Raw genomic sequence first — 20,826 nt, forward strand, 5'->3', positions numbered from 1 at the left:
AGTGAGAAACTCTGTTTTGTGCGCTGTGTAGCCTACTATTCACATATAAGACTCAGATAGAACATTTCGTAACATCATTTCATCAGTGTAAATCCCAGTTATATTTCAGATGAAGATCTTTCCGTCGTGGTAAATGTAGCTACGTTCCGAGCTACGTTTAAGGAGTTCTTCCAGTCCCCGACTGTTCCTGTAACACAGTTTAAAATATTTTTATCACCAATTATAAAAATAACTTTATTAAATAACAAACGTTTTTAATAGTCTACTGTGACACCCAAACCTTTGATTATTCATTTCTCTCTGACCTTTTTGCACAAAAAGTCCTTTTGGCCGTTCTGTGATGTTCTCAGGGAAGTATCCGTATTGGCATTGAGGTCTTTTTTTCATTTTGTTGAAAGTTTATCGAGCGCTGCTGACACATTCTTCCCGTACAAACTCACATATTTACACACTGACAGATTTAAATTCTGACTGGACCAAATGAAATAACAATAAATAAAGAATTTGTATAGTAAAAATCACACATTTGTGGGTGGAGTTATATCTGGCAAGGCCCGTCCATTGGTTTTCACCGCCAGTTGACAGCAACGAGCATATTTTTGCGCTAAGGCAACATGTTAAAGAAATCTATTTTACATGTGAAAACTTTGTTTTTATGTCAGTATTGCTTATTTAGTCCTAACCTTGTTTAGGCAACACTCAGTCACACATGTTATTGTTACAACATGAGAAAACTGATAATATATTCATGCATTTGGGAAGAGAAGTATATCAATATTGTTCTCGTATTGTGGGCTTATTTTAAAACACCATTATGTAAAGCTACCATAGACAAAACAAGTAGTATTTAACTAAGTTATTACGTAATTAACAAAAAGTAAGCGGTATTGAAGTGCGCATGCCGAGGTAGCTGTATCCCTTCTAGCCACAACCATGATAACCTCTGTGAACCAAGAGAATATTGCACTACATGATGACACCACCAAAACTATTCTCTTTCAAGACATCTTCACATCGACAACACACTTCTGAGAAATCTTAACCTATGCATAGTGTAGTCAAATATAATGTAACAATTTGCTAAATTAAAAAAAACTTGAAATAAACAATAAGATATTAAATCCACTGAAGTTGTGTGTCATTGGCAGATAATGTTCGACAGCAGCAAGTGTTTATTACAAATACTTTTTTACAGAAATGGGCTTTTCCCCTATTGTTGTTTAGGTAATGTTAAGTCTTTTTAGCAATACCCACATGGGCGATGCGAAAGCAAACCGGAAACTGGTATCCCATTTCTTACAAAATTGTAATTTTGTCACTATGCTTTGGCACAGAGTCCGTTATTAAGTATCAAAATAATCCAAATACCTGACATGCATCAGTGAGTATTCCTCATGACAATTAATATTTGTAAGCATAACTATAGTTTGAAAAAAAACGGAATGTTCTGTACTCTAAACATGTATAAAAACAGCAGAACGTAAACCACCGAAGTCTGTTAAGAAATGTAAACGGTATTGTGCTAAATAGCTATCCAGAAAAAGCGCACCTCCCTGTTCGCATGTAAGCGTTTAAAAGCGGTTTGCCCTTTCCAATATGGCAGACTCTTTGGCGTTTCAAAAACTAATTTCTCGAATCACACAAATAACAGAACGACAAGACGACTTTGCAGGTTTTTTCTTTTCTTTTTTAAGAGTGAAATGTGACCAAGACATGTTTCTAAAAAAGTAATTCTGAAAGAAGACAGCCAAAATGGTCTGTTTATCCTGAGGATTGAAGTTTAATTGACACCACATCAAAATAAAAATTTCCAACAGATCTGGAATTTTATTCCATCCATATACATGCATAGCAACACATTTTTAAGAAATATTTTTTCATACATAAGGAGATTGGAATGATCATTTTTACAGTATTCCCCTTCATCCCGCCCGCCACTAATAACCACCAATAAGCCAGCCTTTTGTACAATTTCATTTTTTTGTTTTAGAGTAAGAAATGGCTGCTGACCTCCCCATTTATAATACTGTTTTTCCATAACGTTCCCGTCTGCCTTTTTTCGAAACGTTTTTATACAAAGTATTGCGCTGAGAGCAAATTTTAAAAAGGGAGAACAAGGTGTATCAGCAAACAGAAATACGAGTACTATACAGCAATGCTGCCATCCTCAATGACACATCCACTTCTGAGTCGAAGAAAAGACACAGAGACAAACAGCAACATATATATGCAAAAGCCAAAATGTGTACATGCCGAAATATGAGCTGCGGATTTGTGCCTGGTTAAAACTGTTTTAAGGCTAAAATCTTAAGAGTATTTGATACTTAAGAGTATCAAACTGCACATTTCGGGATGTACACAAACGGTACCAGCAAATAAGAATACACAAGTGCTCCAGTAGCTATTGTTGAGTCTAAACCGCATTTCAGTTTCCGTATTCTGCGCCTATGATCTCCTTGAACCTAACATACATTGTAAACAATATGTCTGCTACACAAGAATGACTATACATTAACATTACAGACAACTCTGATATAAACTTTCTTTGAACTTAAATTAAGAGCACTACTTCTATTAATACTGATTGTAAAATAAATAAAAGGTGAAAGTGGCACCAATATTACACTTGGATTTTTTTGTCATTGTTTTGCATTAAGTCTTCAAATAACGAAAAACAAAGAAGCTTCTCTTGATTGTCCACAAGCAGCATATAAAACTGCATGATGCACTATTTCAGACACGACCTTGTACCCAAAAAAAGTGTAAAGGAATGGGGAGAGTGGAGCGCCATTTCATTTCACATGCTCGGCGGCATGTGACGAGCAGTAAAACTTCTTGTGAGTGATAAAGTTTGACAAGTTATTGAACTGGATGTCACACAGGCGGCAGTACTTGCCGCCGCCCACGGGCTGTGCTGATCCGTTTATGCCTTTGGCGACGGGTGCGGATTCCTCAATGGGTGATTTAGATGTGGGCGATACATTCTCGTTCGAGTCGGGAGGGTTCTCGGAGCCCCACGCAGGAGACGTTTGCTCCTCAGGCTGGTTCTCCTGTTGGGGTGTTGCTGGTGTCTGACGCTCGTCTTTATGTCCACCGTTGATGATCACCATGCCCCGGTTTTTGGGCAGCAGAGGCAAGGGATCCTTGCTGGGATGGGGGCATCCGTTGGTTGTGGGTTGTTCTGTGCCCGTCTCGCATGCACCATTGCTGCTCTGCTCCTGTTCGGTTGCCTCACCCGGCATAACCAGACTTCCCGCCATGTAGTCACTGGTCTTTATCCCAAAATACGGCGATATTTGTTCGGTACCTTTCACCTTCTTTATTGCTCCGGGATAGACACAGTGACCCAAAAACATGTTCTTGTTGTCATCTTTAGATGACATAATCAGCGGGTCACTGAAAGCTTTCAGATCTGGCACCGGCCCGAGGTGCGGTGGGAACATACCCCCATTTTGCAGCATCAGCTTGCTTCCGCCGTTTTTCTCACATTTTATAGAACTCTTGTCAAAGACTTCATCAGAATTATTGCCTTCGGTTTTCATTGCCGGAAACATGGGCTGCTCCAGACCGCCAATCTCTCCGTGCTGAGCAGTGGTGACCGGGCAAAAGTTCTGTTTGTGGGCTAGGTAATTCTCCACTTTGTTAAAACTTATCTTACACACGGTACATTCGTGATAGTCCAAAAGTCTTTTGGGAGAGTTGCACGACTTGTCAGATGAGCACTTTTTGCTGAGATCAATGGGTGCATCTAGTTCCTGTGGGTCAACAATAGCGTTACCTTTGGGAGGGAGGATGGGTTTGGAGACTGCCAGAGAAGCATCTAAGTGTTTCGGGACGAGGCCTGGAAAGATGTCGCAGCGCGGATGAAAGCGGTCCGCTAGACTTTCAACAGTCTCCTGGGACGTACAAGGATTTCCCAAAGTGGGCATACCTAGGAATCCTGGCTGTGGCCCTATAGTATGCCTTTGCTCTTGGTCGGGAAGACACATCTCATACATCTTCCTCCGCTTGCGCGTTCTCATGGTCCGCTGCATGGGGGGCACCTTAGCGGACATACGTTTCATGGGAGGGTCGTGACGGGTGGCGCAGTAGTACTGCTTGTGAACCATGAACGTTTCATGGCGACTGAAGGTGATGTTGCACGCTTCACAGGTGGTCTTGTTTGGGTCGTTGTCACTTTCAACCAAAGATGTACTGGGACTCTTGACCTCAGTCTGTTTTCCTCCGAGTCTTTCCTCAACACCTGTTGGCGTTGTGACCTTTTTGACCTGCCCGGTGAGATCTTTCTCAGGGACTTTCCCACTAGCATTCATAATATCCAAAACAGACGAATTCAAGCATGCCGTTGTCACAAGATGACTGTCGGTGTCTGATGGGAGGCATCCCTGGAGCATACCGACCGCACTGTGGCCGCTGTTTGGACTTATGGCATCGGAAACCTTGTCTGGAACACTCGAGAAATCCGGAGACTTTGCCATGTGCTGCCAGCGACTGTTACAGTAGTGCTTCTTGTGAACCAAGTAGTTATCCAGATTATTGAAGGTGATGTTGCATTCAAAGCATGTCGCACCTTTGGGCATCAGAGGACTGTAGATGACAGGTGGGTAGCTATTCCCTCCGTGGCGTAGCCTGCGATGCACCAGCTCTGACATTTTTGCTAAAATCTCTGATGCTTGCGGCACCACGGAAATGTCTTGGGAGAACGCAAATTGGGACAAGAATGGACCCATGGGAAAGGTTGGGCCCATGTTGTGCTGAACTGGAGAGGAGGCTAGCCGTGGACTTGAGGGTTCGGACTTGATTCTGGTGTAGGAGAAACTAGCCTTGCTGCCCGGATGACTCTCGCCCTTCTGGAGTCCAGGCGCAGGTTTCTTCTCCGGTCTTTCGAGCTCTCCGTCAGGACTGTTGGCCTTGTTGGGCGTGGTCTTGGGACTCTGCATGACCGCGTCTTTTCTGGCTGAGAGTTCCGCTCGTGCCGTCTGCAGGCCTTCCTCTCCTCTAGGGGAGTTCTCACTGTCGCTCTCCCTCTGAATCTTGCCTGCATGGCCATGTAGGTCTTGGTGCTGCAGAAGCTCCCTGTGGTTCTGGAAGCTGATGTGGCAGTGATTGCATCTAAAAGCAGCCTGTGACAGGTGAGAGATGATGTGATGCTGGAATGTAAGGAGCGAATCTGCTGTGTAGTTACAGATTGTGCATTTTAAGCTGGTGCCAGGGGGAAGAGACTCTTCCATTTTGACACCTGTGAAAAAGATAAAAGACTGTTTTTAATCTTGTTTCTTGATGCAACAGCAATCACTGCTGAATTCACACTGTGTCTAGCTCTCTATTTCTGTATCTGTGTTAACAATAACTGTGACCTGGTTTGTCTAACTCAATGAAAATTGTTTCATCATTTAATTACACTCATGTCATTTCAAACTTGTATGACTTTCTTTCTTCTGCATAACAGAAAAGAAGATATTAACCCCCATTGACTTCTATTTTTGACACGTAAACCGCAGAGACATTTCTCAAAATATCTTCTTTTGTTTCAAAAGAGTCAAATATCGGGTTTGAATGACATAAGGGTGAAAAAAAATGATTATATATATCTATCATAAATTTATTTATGATGTCAGCATACTCACCACTGTGTGAGCTCAGGTGCATCTCCAGAGCACGCGGGCTGCTGAAGCTCTTGGTGCATTGTGGGAAAGGGCAGTTGCTGGGCGTTTGGTGAGAATTGGCATCAGTCTCTTCGGGAACGTTATCGGGTTCCCTCTGTCGCCCACTGCAGTAATACATCAGATGAGCCTGCAGGTTTCGCTCACTCCTGTACCATATCCCACATGCTTTACATGGGAAGATATCCTCTGAAAGAGACAAGACAAGGAAGTGAAGACAAAACTGAAGCGCGTTCTTTTTCCACTTTACATATATTTTAATTAGTTATGCATTTCATATAAATACACTTTTAAAATCTTTAAAGGCATAGTTGACCTAAAAATAAAACCTGCATGTAACTCTTTCTTCGGTGGAACACAAAAGAAGATATTTTGAGAAATGTCTCGGTGGTTATGTGCATATACAATTGAAGTCAACGGGGGCCAATGTAGTTTGGTAACCAACATTCTAAAAAATATCTTCTTATGTGTTCTGCAGCAGATAGAAAGTCATACAGGTTTTAAATGAGGGTGAGGGAATAAAAAATGAATTCTCATTTTTGGGTGAACTCTCTCTTTAACTTAGCATTCTTGCCATGCTAAGAAAGCAAATACAGATCATTCCACCCTGTGGTTTCCCTCTTTTCTTTTCTCTGAAAAAATGCCATTCTTAAAATCATATATTTGAGATTTATGTGCGGTCTATTCACGCGTCTCAAATATTCAAATAAAACAAACTCATGCTTCTCTATGGTTATTTTCATGTTGCATGGCAACAGAGATGATTCCTGCAGGCCTGTGCCCTTTCCTCAAGGGCAACTAAAAACACTGCACCATCTGCCAGCAGCATCATACTCCATGACAAACTGAACTCAAGAACGCCCTGATAAAGTCAACAAACAAAGTATTTGCAAATGGCTGGAATTTTGCAATTACAAGGTTGGTCAAAGTCCAATCATGTTTACTGTACCCCTGAACCGAAGTGGAGCTCATCTTCTCCTCCGGCAGAAGTTAATCTGCTATATATTAATATATATATACTGTATGTGTGTGTGTAATATCCTCTGAACCGGCTCAAATGATGGAGCGAAAGAGTACAGCCGTAGGAAACAGGTGAGACCCCATATGCAGCATCATTGCGGCCAAGTTTTACAGCAAGCTTTATCGTGGGAGTGTATGATGGCGGTTAGTAATGGCGTACGCTGTACAGCTATTGACTTTGTGTGTGAATAGAGAAATCACACTTACTGTTGACTATAGCTGTGGGTAATATAGATGCCATCGCTGCTTGCTGGGGCAAGAGTTGAATGGTGTCCAGAAGGCGTGCTGGGTACATGCCCTCACCAAGAGACATCTGATTGACCGCCTGCAATCGAGAGTCAAAGTCCACAGCGAATGCCAGCAGCTCCTCACCTTCCATCATGTTCTTGGTTGTGGTGCACCACAGTTGGCCACCTGTGGAAGAGAGAACACACAAAACATTATTTTTTTCGCCGCTATGATGGCTAATTGCTAAACCATTCTAATTTTTCTTTTAATCAGCATTTCTAGATGTATTGTGGCCATTCCAGTCCAGTGTATGTTGAATATCAACCAAATCAAACCTCAGGAGTGACATAAAGTCATCCAACAGCAAAATGAAAGACTGACAGCATGACAAAACACATGAAAACTGTGATCACATCAAGGTTATAACATCTTTTTTTTCATCTTTTTCCTAAATACAAATCAAGAGCATCTTCTCTGTTAAAGTATTTTGACTTGTTGTTCCAGTTTTCATTTTCTGCAAATTAATACAAATATTAACCATTTTTATTTGACATTTGGAATAAATATTGTCCACAGAATGAAACAAAAATGTGTTAATTAAACACATTTATTTTAATGTATATAATTACAGAAAGAATAGTAAGTATTGTAAAAAATAATTAAATTATGTATTGAAATATAAATATATATATTCTGTTTTTATTAGCATGACTAATCTGACAGCTCACAGGTTTGAGTCTATCAGCTATTTTACAATAGCTTGCCTTGAACCCAAAACAATTTTGACATCCTGATTTTTAAACCATGACTCCTTAAAATAGTCTGCAAGAAAGTATTTATATTCTTAAAACCAAAATCTTCTTGGTTCCTGTAACATAATTCAGAGAAATCAAATCAAATGTACAAATATTACATATTCACGAAAAAACGTAACATTTTGTTCTTCTATATATATATATATTTTTTATTATTTCATATTTTATTAACAGTTTAAATATAATTAATTTATTATATATTAGTGGGGTAAATATAACCCAAAAAAATTTAGCTAGAATTAGATCATTAGTAACATTAGATCATGAAAATTACATTTCACGCAGTCTGTTATGTTGATGTGTCTGAATCTATAAATCAACCTGTAAGTGTGATATTTATTACTATTTACTTTTACTATTTATTTTTGTCTTTACTTCAAGAAATATTTGTGTACCTTATGTCTGTGTTAAGCTAATGAATATAACGCTAACCTTAACATGTACCGTTATTTCTGGGGTATTACAGTTTGTTTATCTATCTATGAACTCGGCTTATTTAAGTGTGTAACAACTTCAAGGAATGGGAAGAAGGAGACGTGAACTGCTTAACATTTAACCAACTTTTAAATAAAATAAACAAACCACAAAACGAAAGAAAAATGCCGGCAGCTTCCTCACGGTCGCCTGCCGGCCACATTAACATAATAAACCATAATGTCAAGTCCAGGCCTGGTCCTCTCTCGTCGTACACTCCTGTCGCTTGTCCTTTTATGCTTCCGATCTCCACCGTGAGAGATGGGAGACCAGTGCAATGCACAGCTGTTATTCCCTCACGGCTCTCATCCCGCCTTGCTCGTTACAAAGTGTTCAATCTATTTTCGTCTTATCTATTATCTACTATCGTCTTTGGATGTTTCTTCGTCAGACTCAGGCTCAAACTGGTAAGGTAAAATCCCGCCATCTCTATCTATACACTGTATATAATATCCAACTAATGATGACAAACGTTCCATTCGAGTCACATGCTGAACATGTTCGACCAATCACAACAGACTACACCATCTGACCAATCACATGACACTAGGCTAACAGATAGGAGGAAAACAGACGGATGAATCGCGGAACAAATCATTTGAAAGTCAGTGAAGAAGTAGGGTAAGAATAACTGCCTATTATTACGACATTATAGTGTTTTTACACCTTGTATGTACATAAACTTATTGTTGGACACTCCAAACAAAAGTAGGCCATTAAAAATCATATGTTACCTACTCTTTAAAGGTTAAAGCTGTAATCCGTAACTTTTTCCTCTATTCGCATCTCAGTTTAAAACCTAAAATGCAGGTTACTTTAAATGCGCGGTAGAAATCAAATAAAAATATATATATATATATATAGATTTCACAGTTAAACCCATTGTTATTGAATAACTCTGGCTGGTTAAATCCGTAACACTGTAGACAATCAATATACAATGGGAGTCATCGGTAAATATCAATTATGTTATTTAATATGTTGCTCCTAAATGGACTGTCTGTCTTTCTACTGTACATTTATGTTGCATTTCAGATCAAACACTTTGTTTGGGAATTTTCAATACACTCAATCATTTATCTCATTTATCAAATGATAAAATACCAATTCAGCTTCAAAATTAAAATTCTGTCATCATTTGAAAACCCCTCTCGTCATTTCAAACCTGTATGACTTACTTTCTTCTGCAGAACACAAAAGAAGATATTTTGAAAAATGTTGGCAACAGAACAGCACAGCCCTCCCATTCACTTCAACTGTTAGCAATGCAATGCAAGGGGGGGCTGTTTAAAGGTTTCTTCAAAATATCTTCTATTATGTTCGGCAGAAGAAGGAAAGTCATTCGGGTCTGAAATGACCTGAAGGGTGAGTAAATGATGACAGCATATTCATTTTGAAGGGGAACTTTTTATTCTGCTCCTTTTCTAAAGTATTCACTAGTAAAAGCGACCGTCATGCAAGTCCAAGCACGCATGCCAAAAAGAAACTTAAGAAAGGTCAAGCTATTAACCGTCATGTCAAAGAACATTCACCACCAGAAATTGCTCATTCACCGCACCGTATCTCTCAATTTTTTCAGAGGTGGCCAAGTATTGTACAGTGCGATGAAATCAGATAAGATATATATGAATCATAAGTTGGAGGATAAAATAGGTTGCTTATACATGCGCTGACTGCGAGAGCCTGAGCGTGTGTTTGAAACGGGCCAGCGCTGGCAGAAAGACCGACTTATCAAGGTGTGAATCTGCAGCGAGGAGACATGCTCTTCAGACGGGTCCTCTTCATCAGCAGGATCCTGTCACACACCACACACTGCCTGGAGAGCCTCTCTCCTTCCTTATCTCCTAATTAAAATAACAAAACTACCGTCGCCATCAGCGCAGATCAAAACTGTCACCTGCAACAGCGGGAGGCCACAGGTCACCTCTGTCTGCTCAGTGCACCACTGAAGTTCCAGGAAGAACTCATTACTTACAGAAGAAAAACAGACAGAGCTCTCAAGTATGCAGGATCTATTAAAACCACTTCAGCACTGTGGGAAAGACTGAGAACTGCTCCATCAGCGCTGTTCGAATATCTGACCAAGAAATCAATTTAGACCTTTTTTATGGTTTATGGCAATGGCTTTGTAAAATATGATTTACTCACAACCTATGTAATAATTAAATTACATTATTTAAACCTAAAAGAACTGTTCATCCAAGAATGAAAATTCTTTCACCATCGAGTTTCACTTCTGTATAAATGTCTGTGTTCTGATGAACACAGAGAAAGATATTTGGAAGAATGCTTGTAACCATACAGTTCAGGGCCAAGATTAACTATACTAGGAAGATGACAATGGTAGTCAAAAGTACCCAGAACTGTTTGCTTTTCTACATTCTTCAAATGTCTTTTGTGTTCAACGGAACAAAGAAACATACAAAGGAATTTTTCCTAATATGGTAGTCAATGGTGGCTAAGAAATGTTTGATTACAAGCATTCTTCCAAATATCTTTCTCTGTGTTCATCAGAACAAAGACATTTATAAAGATTTTCCGTACAACAACTGGAGGGAGTAAATGAAGACATACTTTTTGTTTGGTTAACTATCCCTTTAAATAATTAATTTTAAACAGGACTGATTTAGTCTTTATGTCTTTAATATATTACTCAAGACAGTATATTTTTCTTAGAAATCAATGAGATTAAAGTCAGAGCACCCAAAAACGTTTGCTTGCGGGACACGTGTTCTGTGTTTTAGATATTTCTCCTGAAGACCCAGAAATTTTACAAATGTCTCCATTAGTTTCAGAAGACATCTTGAAAATGAGCTGACCTCAGATATGCAAAGTCTGCAATCAAAATTCAATATTATTAAATGTAATAATATCTTAACTTTATCGAAATGCACCAAACATCAAATTTAACCAAATCCAGATTATTTGACCTATACAATCCACATTCGTTTTACAGCTCCATTCTCTGAATGTTTTTAAAGAATTTCCTCATTTGATTCTATTTTATTTCTCTTAAGCAACCTAAAGGAACACTCGAAAAAGAGCTGGGTTGTTTTCGACCCATGCTGGGTAATTACTGGACAAAACACACAGCTGGGTTCAAATGTAGCCAATACTAGGTTATTTCAGCCCAACTGCTGGGTTGTTTCCCCTCATGATTGGGTAAAGATAACCCAGCAGTGTGTTTTGTCCAATTGTTTACCCACCACGGGTCGAAAACAACCCATCTCTTTTTAGAGTGAATTGTTCACCTTCAAAATGAAAATTCTGTCATCATTTACACGCCCGCTTGTCATTTAAACCTGTATGACTTTCTTTCTTCTGCAGAACACAAAAGAAGATATTTTGAAAAATGTTGGTAACCAAAAATACGTTGATCCCCATTGACTTGCATTGGTTTTGTGTCCATACAATAGAAGTCAATGGGGACCAACGTATTTTTGGTTACCAACATTTTTCAAAATATCTTTTGTGTTTTGCAGAAGAAAATCACACCAGTTTAAAACGACAAGAGAGTGAGTAGATGATGACAGAATTTTCATTTTGAAGGAGAACTTTTTCTGAGCTACGAAAAAGCAAACTCTCAGCAAATTTTTTTCTCTGTTTAGTTTCAAACCTATAGCTGTCTTGAATGGAAACCTGCAGAAGAGGTGTGGACTATGAATTCTGAATTTCCCTCTTTCGAAGGTAATAAATTAAAACAAAGCATCTCTTCGAGTCCCTCTTACAAACACCTTCAATGCATTTAAGGGCAATAAAGATTTCAATGCATTCACTGAGACTTCTAGTGTTTCTTAGAAGCATTGCATTCCTGCTGAACATGACCACATGACCACCGCCTCCATAAAGACAGACTGTTCTTTCCACTTAAGTGTGTATTATGCACCAGAGCGTCTGTGGATGCGTAGGTGTGTGGTTGCCGAGACAAAAGTAAGGGGCATTCAGGCTCTCGCTGTATTGTTTCTTAACCTCTACAGTAGTACCTCATATTGAATCTAAAATCATAAATTTGACCAGCTTTAGTTCCAGTGCTAATGAGGCATCTGTGTATACACATCTATGTGTGGATTTAAGTGACAGTCTGACAAACAGTTGAAATACAAAGCCCTTAACGCTGGTCTGGAAACATTTCGGTAGGATTTAACCCCTCATCAGAAGATGGTCAAAGGGTGAAAATGTCAAACCTGAGGAAGCACACCCCACATATCATTAATATGAAGGTTTCCTGTCTGCGATATTATGAGTTCAGGCACCCAAATTCACGGGTCGCTCTACGGGTGCAGCGCAAGGGTTCACGCGCAGCAGTAGAGGAACCCTTCGGTGAAGCCGGCACGCTGCTGGGTTTTGCCTGCGAGCTGTCTCCTGCAAAAAGGCCTTTGTGTTGCGGCCAATGCAGTGGCAATGAAGGCTATTGTCTCTTTCCTCCTGCAGCTCACCTGATAAAAGAATAAAGAACTCTGACATATTCCAAAAACAATGGAGGAATTAAGGACACACAATACGCCAGCTGCTTCATTAAAACAATCAAAACCCTGTATCCTGTACACAGACCAGATAACTTAAAAAAAGCCTCTTTTCATGCAATCTCGCACTGTTGAATCCACCAGCGCTGGCTCGTCCTCATACCTCAAACTCGCCCCTAATTCTCACTAATGATGCTTTTAAACACTTACTTAAAGATGTTGGCATATAAAGGTATTACGGGAGGGTGCCGCGTTATGCAATTACATGTGTAACGCTTTTCTTTTCGAATATACCAGTAAAGGCCAAAGTGTCCCTTCAAGCCCTGAGCTCTCAAAAGACCACATGCTCATTTTGAGCGCTTTGAATGATCACTTTTCATGATGAGGAAGAACAGCGCTGTGGATAAAAATACGGTTTTGTGGTAAAGGCTGACAGAAGGGGTTGGGTAATGAACTGGCCTGAGGACAGCTACTCAAATGTTTGCATGTACAAAAGACTTTAATAGTTTGCTGTAAAATGCATTGTTAAACATCTCCGTGTTTGTTTCTCCCATCTGTCCAGATGGACGGCGGTTTCATAAGCAACAACCCAAACGCTTTGGCATCAAGAGAGAAAAAGGAATCTGGGGCACAGAAAGATAAATCCTGCATGTATTCCTCATGTCTAACAAGTGAATCTTTCCAGAAAGGTTAAACATCTTTTACCTGCAGACTTCAAGTATTGAATAAATAAGTGCATTTTATTTACAAGAGCAAGTAAATGCAGGAAACTGTTGAAGTTACTGTTCACCCAAATATAAAAATTCTGATTCACCCCGAGTTGCTCAAATGTATACATGTCAAGTTCTGATTAACATAGAAAAAGATATTTGGAAGAATGCTTGAGACCAAATATTTCTTGGCCTGCAATGCAATGTTGAAGTGATAGTTCAATCATTTGCTCACCCTCTTGTCATTTTAAACGTGTGGGACTTTCTTTCTTCAGCAGAACCAAAAAGAGGATATTTTGAAGAGTGTTGCTGACTGGCACCCATTGCATTGGTTCCCTTTCTGTCGGTCTCTCGACGTTGTGTCGAGAACGACAGATGGGGTTCGCCCTTGAGAACCAATCAACTCTGACTACTATAGAAAAGGCCAATGAAATTTGGCGAATGCAATTTGCATGCCGGGCTCCGCCCCCGGAAATCCGGTATAAAAGGAGGCCGGCGTGCAGCATTCACTTACCTTTTGTTCTTCAGAGCCATCGCTCATGAGTACAACTCAGGATTCAATCCTCTACAACTACACGCTGGTGCTACGACGTGTTACAGCGGATCGTCCCTTCCTGCAGCGACCTTCCCCTGGGCGTCTCGGCGGTTCCGGAGGTGTTAGAGATTTTTTCTAAAAGTCCTTTTCAGGACTGACTGAGCATTCTCCAGCGCGGCATGTCCCGCTGTTCTCTTGGGTGCGGCACCCTCATCGAGGAGGGGGATGGACACGATCGCTGCATTAGGTGTCTGGGCGTCCAGCACACTGAAGCAGCGTTCGTTGACACATCTGCCTGCACTGCGGGCAGATTGTCATTCAGAAGTTGCGGTCACGGGTGGCTGTCTTCCTACGGGAACCAGCCACCATTTCGTCTGCTACCCGGGCTGTGACATCTGTGGCTACGGCCCCGATGACCACCCACGTTAGCAGCGTTAGTGATACGGGGAACTCTGCGAACGTAAACCCGCCAGCCAAGTGCTCACGGGCCGATCGCACCCCGATTCGCTCTTCTGAACGTTCCCCAACCGGCGGTGGCATACCGTCCGGATCCTCACGCACACACTCGGAAACGATGTGTGACGTAGATGAGATGTCGCTCGCAGCATCGGAGGGAGACTGGCATCCGACTCTGCCGAATCCAAACTCCACCCCCAGCGGTCGAGTTCAGGAGGAAGCAGAAGTGATGTCATCCGTGCTAACCCGGGGATACGTGGTTCCCGAGGTCGGTGCGCGGTGCAAACCGCGCCCACCCCGGGTGCCATGTTTTTCCCGGAGGTGCATGAGGAGCTGTGTAAAACTTGGAACGCTCCACTCACGGACCGTTCCAGTGAAACCAGCTCCGGCTCCCTTACTTCCCTCGATGGTGAGGCAGCCAAGGACTGCGTCGAGATCCCCCGGGTGGAACGTCCGCCTGCGGTGCACCTGTGCCGCGGACGGCTACCACCTGGGGGGGGATCGACCACTCCTACCGTCCAAAGCACGTAAGACTTCGGCATCACTGGTGTCGAAAGCTTGCGAGGTTGCGGGCCAGGCTGCCTCCTCTCTCTATGCCTTGGCCATCCTGCAGGTCCGCCAGGCCAGGGCGTTGAGAGGGCTCCACGAGGGTAAGGCCGACCCGGGTATAATGCAGGATCTCCGTGCCACCGCTGACAGTGCTCTACGGGCGACTAAGGCGGCGGCACGGGCCCTGGGTCGGACGATGTCCACGGTAGTGGTCCAGGAGAGACACCCCCGGCTATACCTTGTGCAGAAGAGTGACAGCAAGGAAGTCCGCTTTCTTGATGCACTCATCTCGCAGGGTGGGTTGTTGGTAACACCGTCGAGGACTGCGCTCAGCAGTTTTTTGACGGCGAAGCAGACAGTGGCAATTAACCACATTTTTTTCACGCCGCGACTCGGCCGCCTACAGGCCTCCGAGATCTCACGTGACGTCTGCTTCCCTGCAACCCAGGACCCTTTCGACATCGGCTCCGGTTCCTGTGCCCCCACAGGCGGCACCCCGGAAGCAGAGGTCGAGGGGGAAACCTCCACCCCGTCAGCAACCTCCTCGCGAGAAGGGACACTGACGGGAAGACCCCAGGGAGAACAACATCGGGCCCGAACCTTCACAGCCACGGCTCTGATCGGTCGGTACGGGACGACTCCTGCCTCGTCACCAAAGCCGGGCCCTTGTTAGGGCTTGGCGCCCACTTACTCACTGAGTTTTCTGTTCTCCCCGGGTTTACTTGCAGCCGATCGCACACTCCACTGGACTGTGCTCGGCGAACCGACCTCACACCCTGGCGAGGCGTGAGGTCGTACACATACGACAGCCGTCACCACTCTCAAACCGACAGTGCGTGCCGTTGTCCCGCCAGGCAGGTAAGCAGGCGGAGCAAAAACCTTCCCTCCGGGGACTCCCCGCGACATGGTTAGCTCTGCCAGCCGACGAACCACCCCCCGTGGGAATGATGAAGCAGACCGTCCCCTTGGTCACCCTGTCACAGTCCCTGGGAGCTCGAGAGCTGCCCACACTGTCTCGCTGGCTAATGAGGGCGGTCCGTCTTGGTTACTCGATCCAGTTCGCCAGAGACTCACCCAAGTTTCGGGGCATCATCTCTCCCTCTGTCAGAGGCAGGGACGCCTCCGTACTTCGGGTAGAGGTCACCACCCTTCTGGCAAAACAGGCATCGAGTTCGTCCCTCAAAACCAAGATGTTCAGTGGGTCACCACCCGCACTTCATCGTTCCCAAGAAAGACGGCGGGTTGCCCCCAAAGGCTGCGTACCCTGAACAGAGCACCTTCACAAGCTGCCATTCAGGGTGCTCTCACAGAGGCGCGTCCTGACATCTATGAGGTGTCAGGATTGGTTCGTGGCAATCGACCTGAAGGACGCTTACTTTCATGTCTCGATCCTCCTCGACACCGGCCGTTCCCACGGTTCGCGTGCGAGAGGCGGGCATATCAGTACAGAGTCCTCCCTTTCGGTCTGTCCCTGACCGCCCTTTCTCCCTGAGAGGAGGAAGGCGAGCGGGTACTAAACTATCTCAGCGACTGGCCTATCTTGGCACACTCGCGAGATCTGTTATGTACACAAAGGGACCTGGTGCTCCGGCACCTAGGTCGATTGGGACTCCAGGTCAACCAAGAGAGGGGCAAGCTCTCCCCAGTGCAGAGCATCCTCTTTCTCGGTATGGAACTCAACTCTGTCACCATGTCGGCACACCTGTCCGCAGTTGTGCCCAACCAGTGTTGAACTGTCTGAAATGAACATTTTAGGCAGACAGCGGTCCCCCTGAAACAATTCAGAGGCTCCTGGGACACATGGCGTCCTCGCGGGCTAATACCCCTCGAGTTGATGCACATGACACCGCTCCAACACTGGTTTCAGAGTCGAGTTCCGAGGAGAGCGTGGCACACCGGCAGCAGGCGCATGGTGATGCCGCCCTGCTGCCGACGCACCATAACCCCTAGTCTTTATGACTTTTTCGACGGACTCAGGTCCCTCTGAGCAGGTTATGAGGCAGGTCGTGGTGACGACTGAAGTCTCCCTGCAGGGGTGCGGTGTAGTGTGCAACGGGCACGCAGGTGGGGTGTTGGACGAACCCCCGCCTGCGCTGGCATATCAATTGCCAAGAGTTGTGGGCTATGCTACTTGCACTGAGCAGGCTACGGCCTCTCGTGCGAGACATACACGTGCTGTTCCGAGGACAGCACTATAGCTGTAGCGAATACAGATCGTCAGGGTGGCGTTCGCACACAGCAGATAAACACAACTTGCTCGACGCCTCCTCCGGTGGAGTCAACAGGTGACTCGTTCCCTGCAGGCCACACACCCCGGGCAAACTGAACTAGACAGCCGACGTGCTTTCTCGCCAGTTTATGCCTCGTGGAGAGTGGCGACTCCACCCCCGTGCAGTCCAGCTCATTTGGAGGCTGTTCGGGTAGGCCCAGGTAAAACCTGTTCACCTCCCGTAACACCACCATTTGCCCGCTTGATAGTCCCTGCCCTCGGCACGGATATCCTTGCGCACAGCTGGCCGCGGGATGGGCGGAAGCACACCTTCCCCCCCGGAGCCTTCTTGTACAGACTCTGTGCAAGGTCAGGGAGCAGGAGCACCAAGTGTTATTGGTTACACCACACCGGTCTAACCGCACTTGGCCTCAGAGCCGATGCTCTGGACAGCGACTCCCCCTGAACCATTCCCCTGACAGAGGACCTGCTCTCTCAGGGGAAGGACACGTTCTGGCATCCCAGATCAGACCTCTGGAACACCCATGTCTGGTCTCTAGACGGGACGAGAAGATCCTAAGATGGCTACTCCCCCTATACGGCTGAGACCATCACCCAGGCTAGGGCCCCATCTACTAGGCGGTTACACGCCTCTAGACGGTGCCTCTTCTCGTCCTGGTGTCTTTCTCAACGAGAAAGACCCACTGAGGTGCTTGATCAGGATTGTGTTCCCCTCCTCACGAGACTGGAGACTAACATCTCCCTTCCACACTGAAAGTGTATGTAGTCGCTATTGCCACTCATCACGACTCAGTCGGTGGAAAGTTTCTAGGGCAACACGACCTGGTCACCAGGTTCCTAAGCAGCGAGAGGGCGGAATCCGCCTCATCTCCGCTCCATACCCTCTTGGGACCCTAAGTGGTCCTGGGGAGCCTCAGGGCCCCCCAAAGAGCCCCTCGGAGGTTCCGATCTTCCTCATAGAGTAAGACGGCCCTCCTGACGGCGCTCACTTCCTTCAAGAGGGTAGGGGACCACAGAGCATCCTCCGTGTCCCTGGATTGCCTTAAACTCGGCCCTGGAAACTCTCACGTTATCTTGAGACCCAGGCCCGGGTGCGTGCCCAAGAAGTTCCCACTACTCCCTCCGGGGCCAAGTGGTGAACTTGCAGGCGCTCCCCATAGGGGAGGAAGACCCAACCCGATTAGTGTTGTGTCCAGTACGTACTGGACCGCACGCAGAGCTCTGAAGCTCTGACCAGCTCCGTGTCTGTTGGAGGACAGCAGAAGGGGAAGGCTGTCTCCAAACAGAGGCTGGCGCACTGGGTCGTGGACGCCGTTACGACGGCATTCCGATCTCAGAATCTCCCATGCCCATTGGCAGTGAGGGCTCACTCCACACGGAGTTTAGCCACCTCCTGGACACTGGCAGAAGCGCCTCTCTAGCAGACATCTGTAGAGCTGCGGGTTGGGCTATGCCCAAACACCTTCGCAAGGGTTAACAACCTTCGCGTAAACCCGGTGTCAGCCCACGTCCTGCGTGGCGACATGTAGGACTGGCATCCGGGGGGGCGTATGCCTGCGAAAGCACCTTTCCACCCTCTAACAGGTTGGGTCAGTGTGCTATTTACCTTTTCTTCTTACCCGAACACATCGCTAAGAAACTGGTACCTCACCAGCCTCCCTTCTTACCCAGACACTGGTTAAGAATAGGCATTCCATCCATCACCAAACAAGCACCCCCTGGGGGCTGGCTGGGCAGAGCAGCCTTCCCCCTTAGGCCGGGATACCATGTGAGCTATCACAGATAGCTCTAACCGGACCTAGTGCTACCGGACGTCTGTAACACCCCCTCCGTGGGCTGTTCCGTCTGATGTATCCTCATGAGAATGGTTCCCACTCCTGGTAACCCATGAGCTTCCCCAGGTGGGCCTCCACCTCGCGGTTAACTACTCAGTCCGCACGTTCCATGCGTTCTCCTCCAAGGACGAGACCATACCTATATCCACCATATTCCTCCCCACGGGTAGGAGGTGGCCTCTGTAGCGCTTCTCTGATTAAGAGTCGCGCTTACCCGGTGTAAACTGATCTGGACGGCCTCTCGCCTATAGAGAGCTAAGGCCCCGTCCGTGAAAGTTACCGGTCAGGGCTGTACCCATCTTTCTCCAAGAAAGCTCTGGAACCCCCCGACCACCACACTGGAAGGTTACAGTCTCACGAAAGCTTCGAGATGACACGCCCAGGCTTGTTACCGTCGCTTCGCTAGAGATTGTGACGCGATACAGCGTTGTGGCGTTTTCCATAGGCAACCCCATCTGTCGTTCTCGACACAACGTCGAGAGACCGACAGAAAGGGAACGTCTTGGTTACGTATGTAACCTCAGTTCCCTGATGGAGGGAACGAGACGTTGTGTCCCTTATGCCACGAACACGTATCGTATTCTGCTGCAGTTTGAGAGGTCTCAGGCTCTTCAGAACAAAGGTAAGTGAATGCTGCACGCCGGCCTCCTTTTATACCGGATTTCCGGGGGCGGAGCCCGGCATGCAAATTGCATTCGCCAAATTTCATTGGCCTTTTCTATAGTAGTCAGAGTTGATTGGTTCTCAAGGGCGAACCCCATCTGTCGTTCTCGACACAACGTCTCGTTCCCTCCATCAGGGAACTGAGGTTACATACGTAACCAAGACGATTTGTTGTCCAAAAAGCAATGAATCGGGGGCGAGTTCTGTTCCGTTAATAACTTTCTTCAAAATATCTTCTTTTTAGTTCTGCAGAAAGAAAGTCATACAGGTTTGAAATGACAGAGTGTGAGTAAATGATAACAGAATTTTCACTTTAAGTGCTTGTGTAAATGCATAAACTGGTATTACCTCCTAGACTAAACGACATTTATAAAAATACAAACTCACCAAGATTATTTTAATTTTAATTTAGAAAACGCTTCTGTTCATTTTAATGAAATTAAATACTGACCAAATCAATGAAAAATGTAAATGTGCCTACAAAATTAACTGAAATAAGTTTAAAGCACTAAAATTATAAAAATAAACAAAACTATAAAATAGTTTAAATATAACAACATAAAAATTAAATAACAAGACAAAATAGAACGGCAAAAGCATTCACCAAAATGACTAAAACTTAAACAAAAATTAACATAAAAATATGAATCTAAAAATAAAAGCTAATTTAAAATAATAATAAAAAGTAAATAAAACTAAAATCAAAACTATAATAACTATGCAACACACTGTATTCTTTGTCAATGTTAATTAACATCACTACTGTTATGTCATGTATGACCATAAGGGGGCAATCTTCTCATACTGTAATAGAGGTCCGTCCTACATCTCCTCTGCTCATCCCAAAACCACATGAGACGAACCAGAAAGATAAAATAATAAACAGCTACTTGTCGCCCCTTTCTCAATCGCCCCTTTCTCCCAGAATCGACCATTTACTCATTTTTGTAAGCATTTCATTGTCTGGTGGTGATTGTTTCACAAAGTTATCTGAAGCATAAATAGGCCAGATCATTACAGTCAGTTCACACATGCGTATATCGACATGGTAAATATTCCTCCTCAAATACTGCTACATTTCAAATAGTGACTCAAAATGAGATGCGACCCTAATGATTAAAACGGATTTTTGACAAATCCCTTCAGAAGTGCGTGTTCATATGCAGATTTCAGAATCCCACTTAT

At 44.5% G+C, this 20,826-nt stretch overlaps 1 protein-coding gene across 3 annotated transcripts in view; it reads right to left on the reverse strand.

The window, feature by feature from the left end:
- Positions 1–1,717: 1,717 nt before the first annotated feature.
- Positions 1,718–20,826, reverse strand: part of zfpm2a (zinc finger protein, FOG family member 2a) — a 143,276-nt gene continuing 124,167 nt past the window's right edge. For all 3 annotated transcript variants that reach the window (XM_056763030.1, XM_056763031.1, XM_056763028.1), the window contains exons 6-8: positions 6,891–7,097; positions 5,628–5,852; positions 1,718–5,239 (exon numbers count right to left, since the gene is read on the reverse strand). In XM_056763030.1, the coding sequence (XP_056619008.1) occupies positions 2,793–5,239; positions 5,628–5,852; positions 6,891–7,097 (2,879 nt within the window). In that variant the 3' untranslated portion in view covers positions 1,718–2,792. The remainder of the gene's footprint in view (positions 5,240–5,627; positions 5,853–6,890; positions 7,098–20,826) is intronic.

The sequence above is a fragment of the Triplophysa dalaica genome, chromosome 12 (assembly GCF_015846415.1).
Source record: "Triplophysa dalaica isolate WHDGS20190420 chromosome 12, ASM1584641v1, whole genome shotgun sequence".
In the NCBI taxonomy this organism is placed as follows: domain Eukaryota; kingdom Metazoa; phylum Chordata; class Actinopteri; order Cypriniformes; family Nemacheilidae; genus Triplophysa; species Triplophysa dalaica.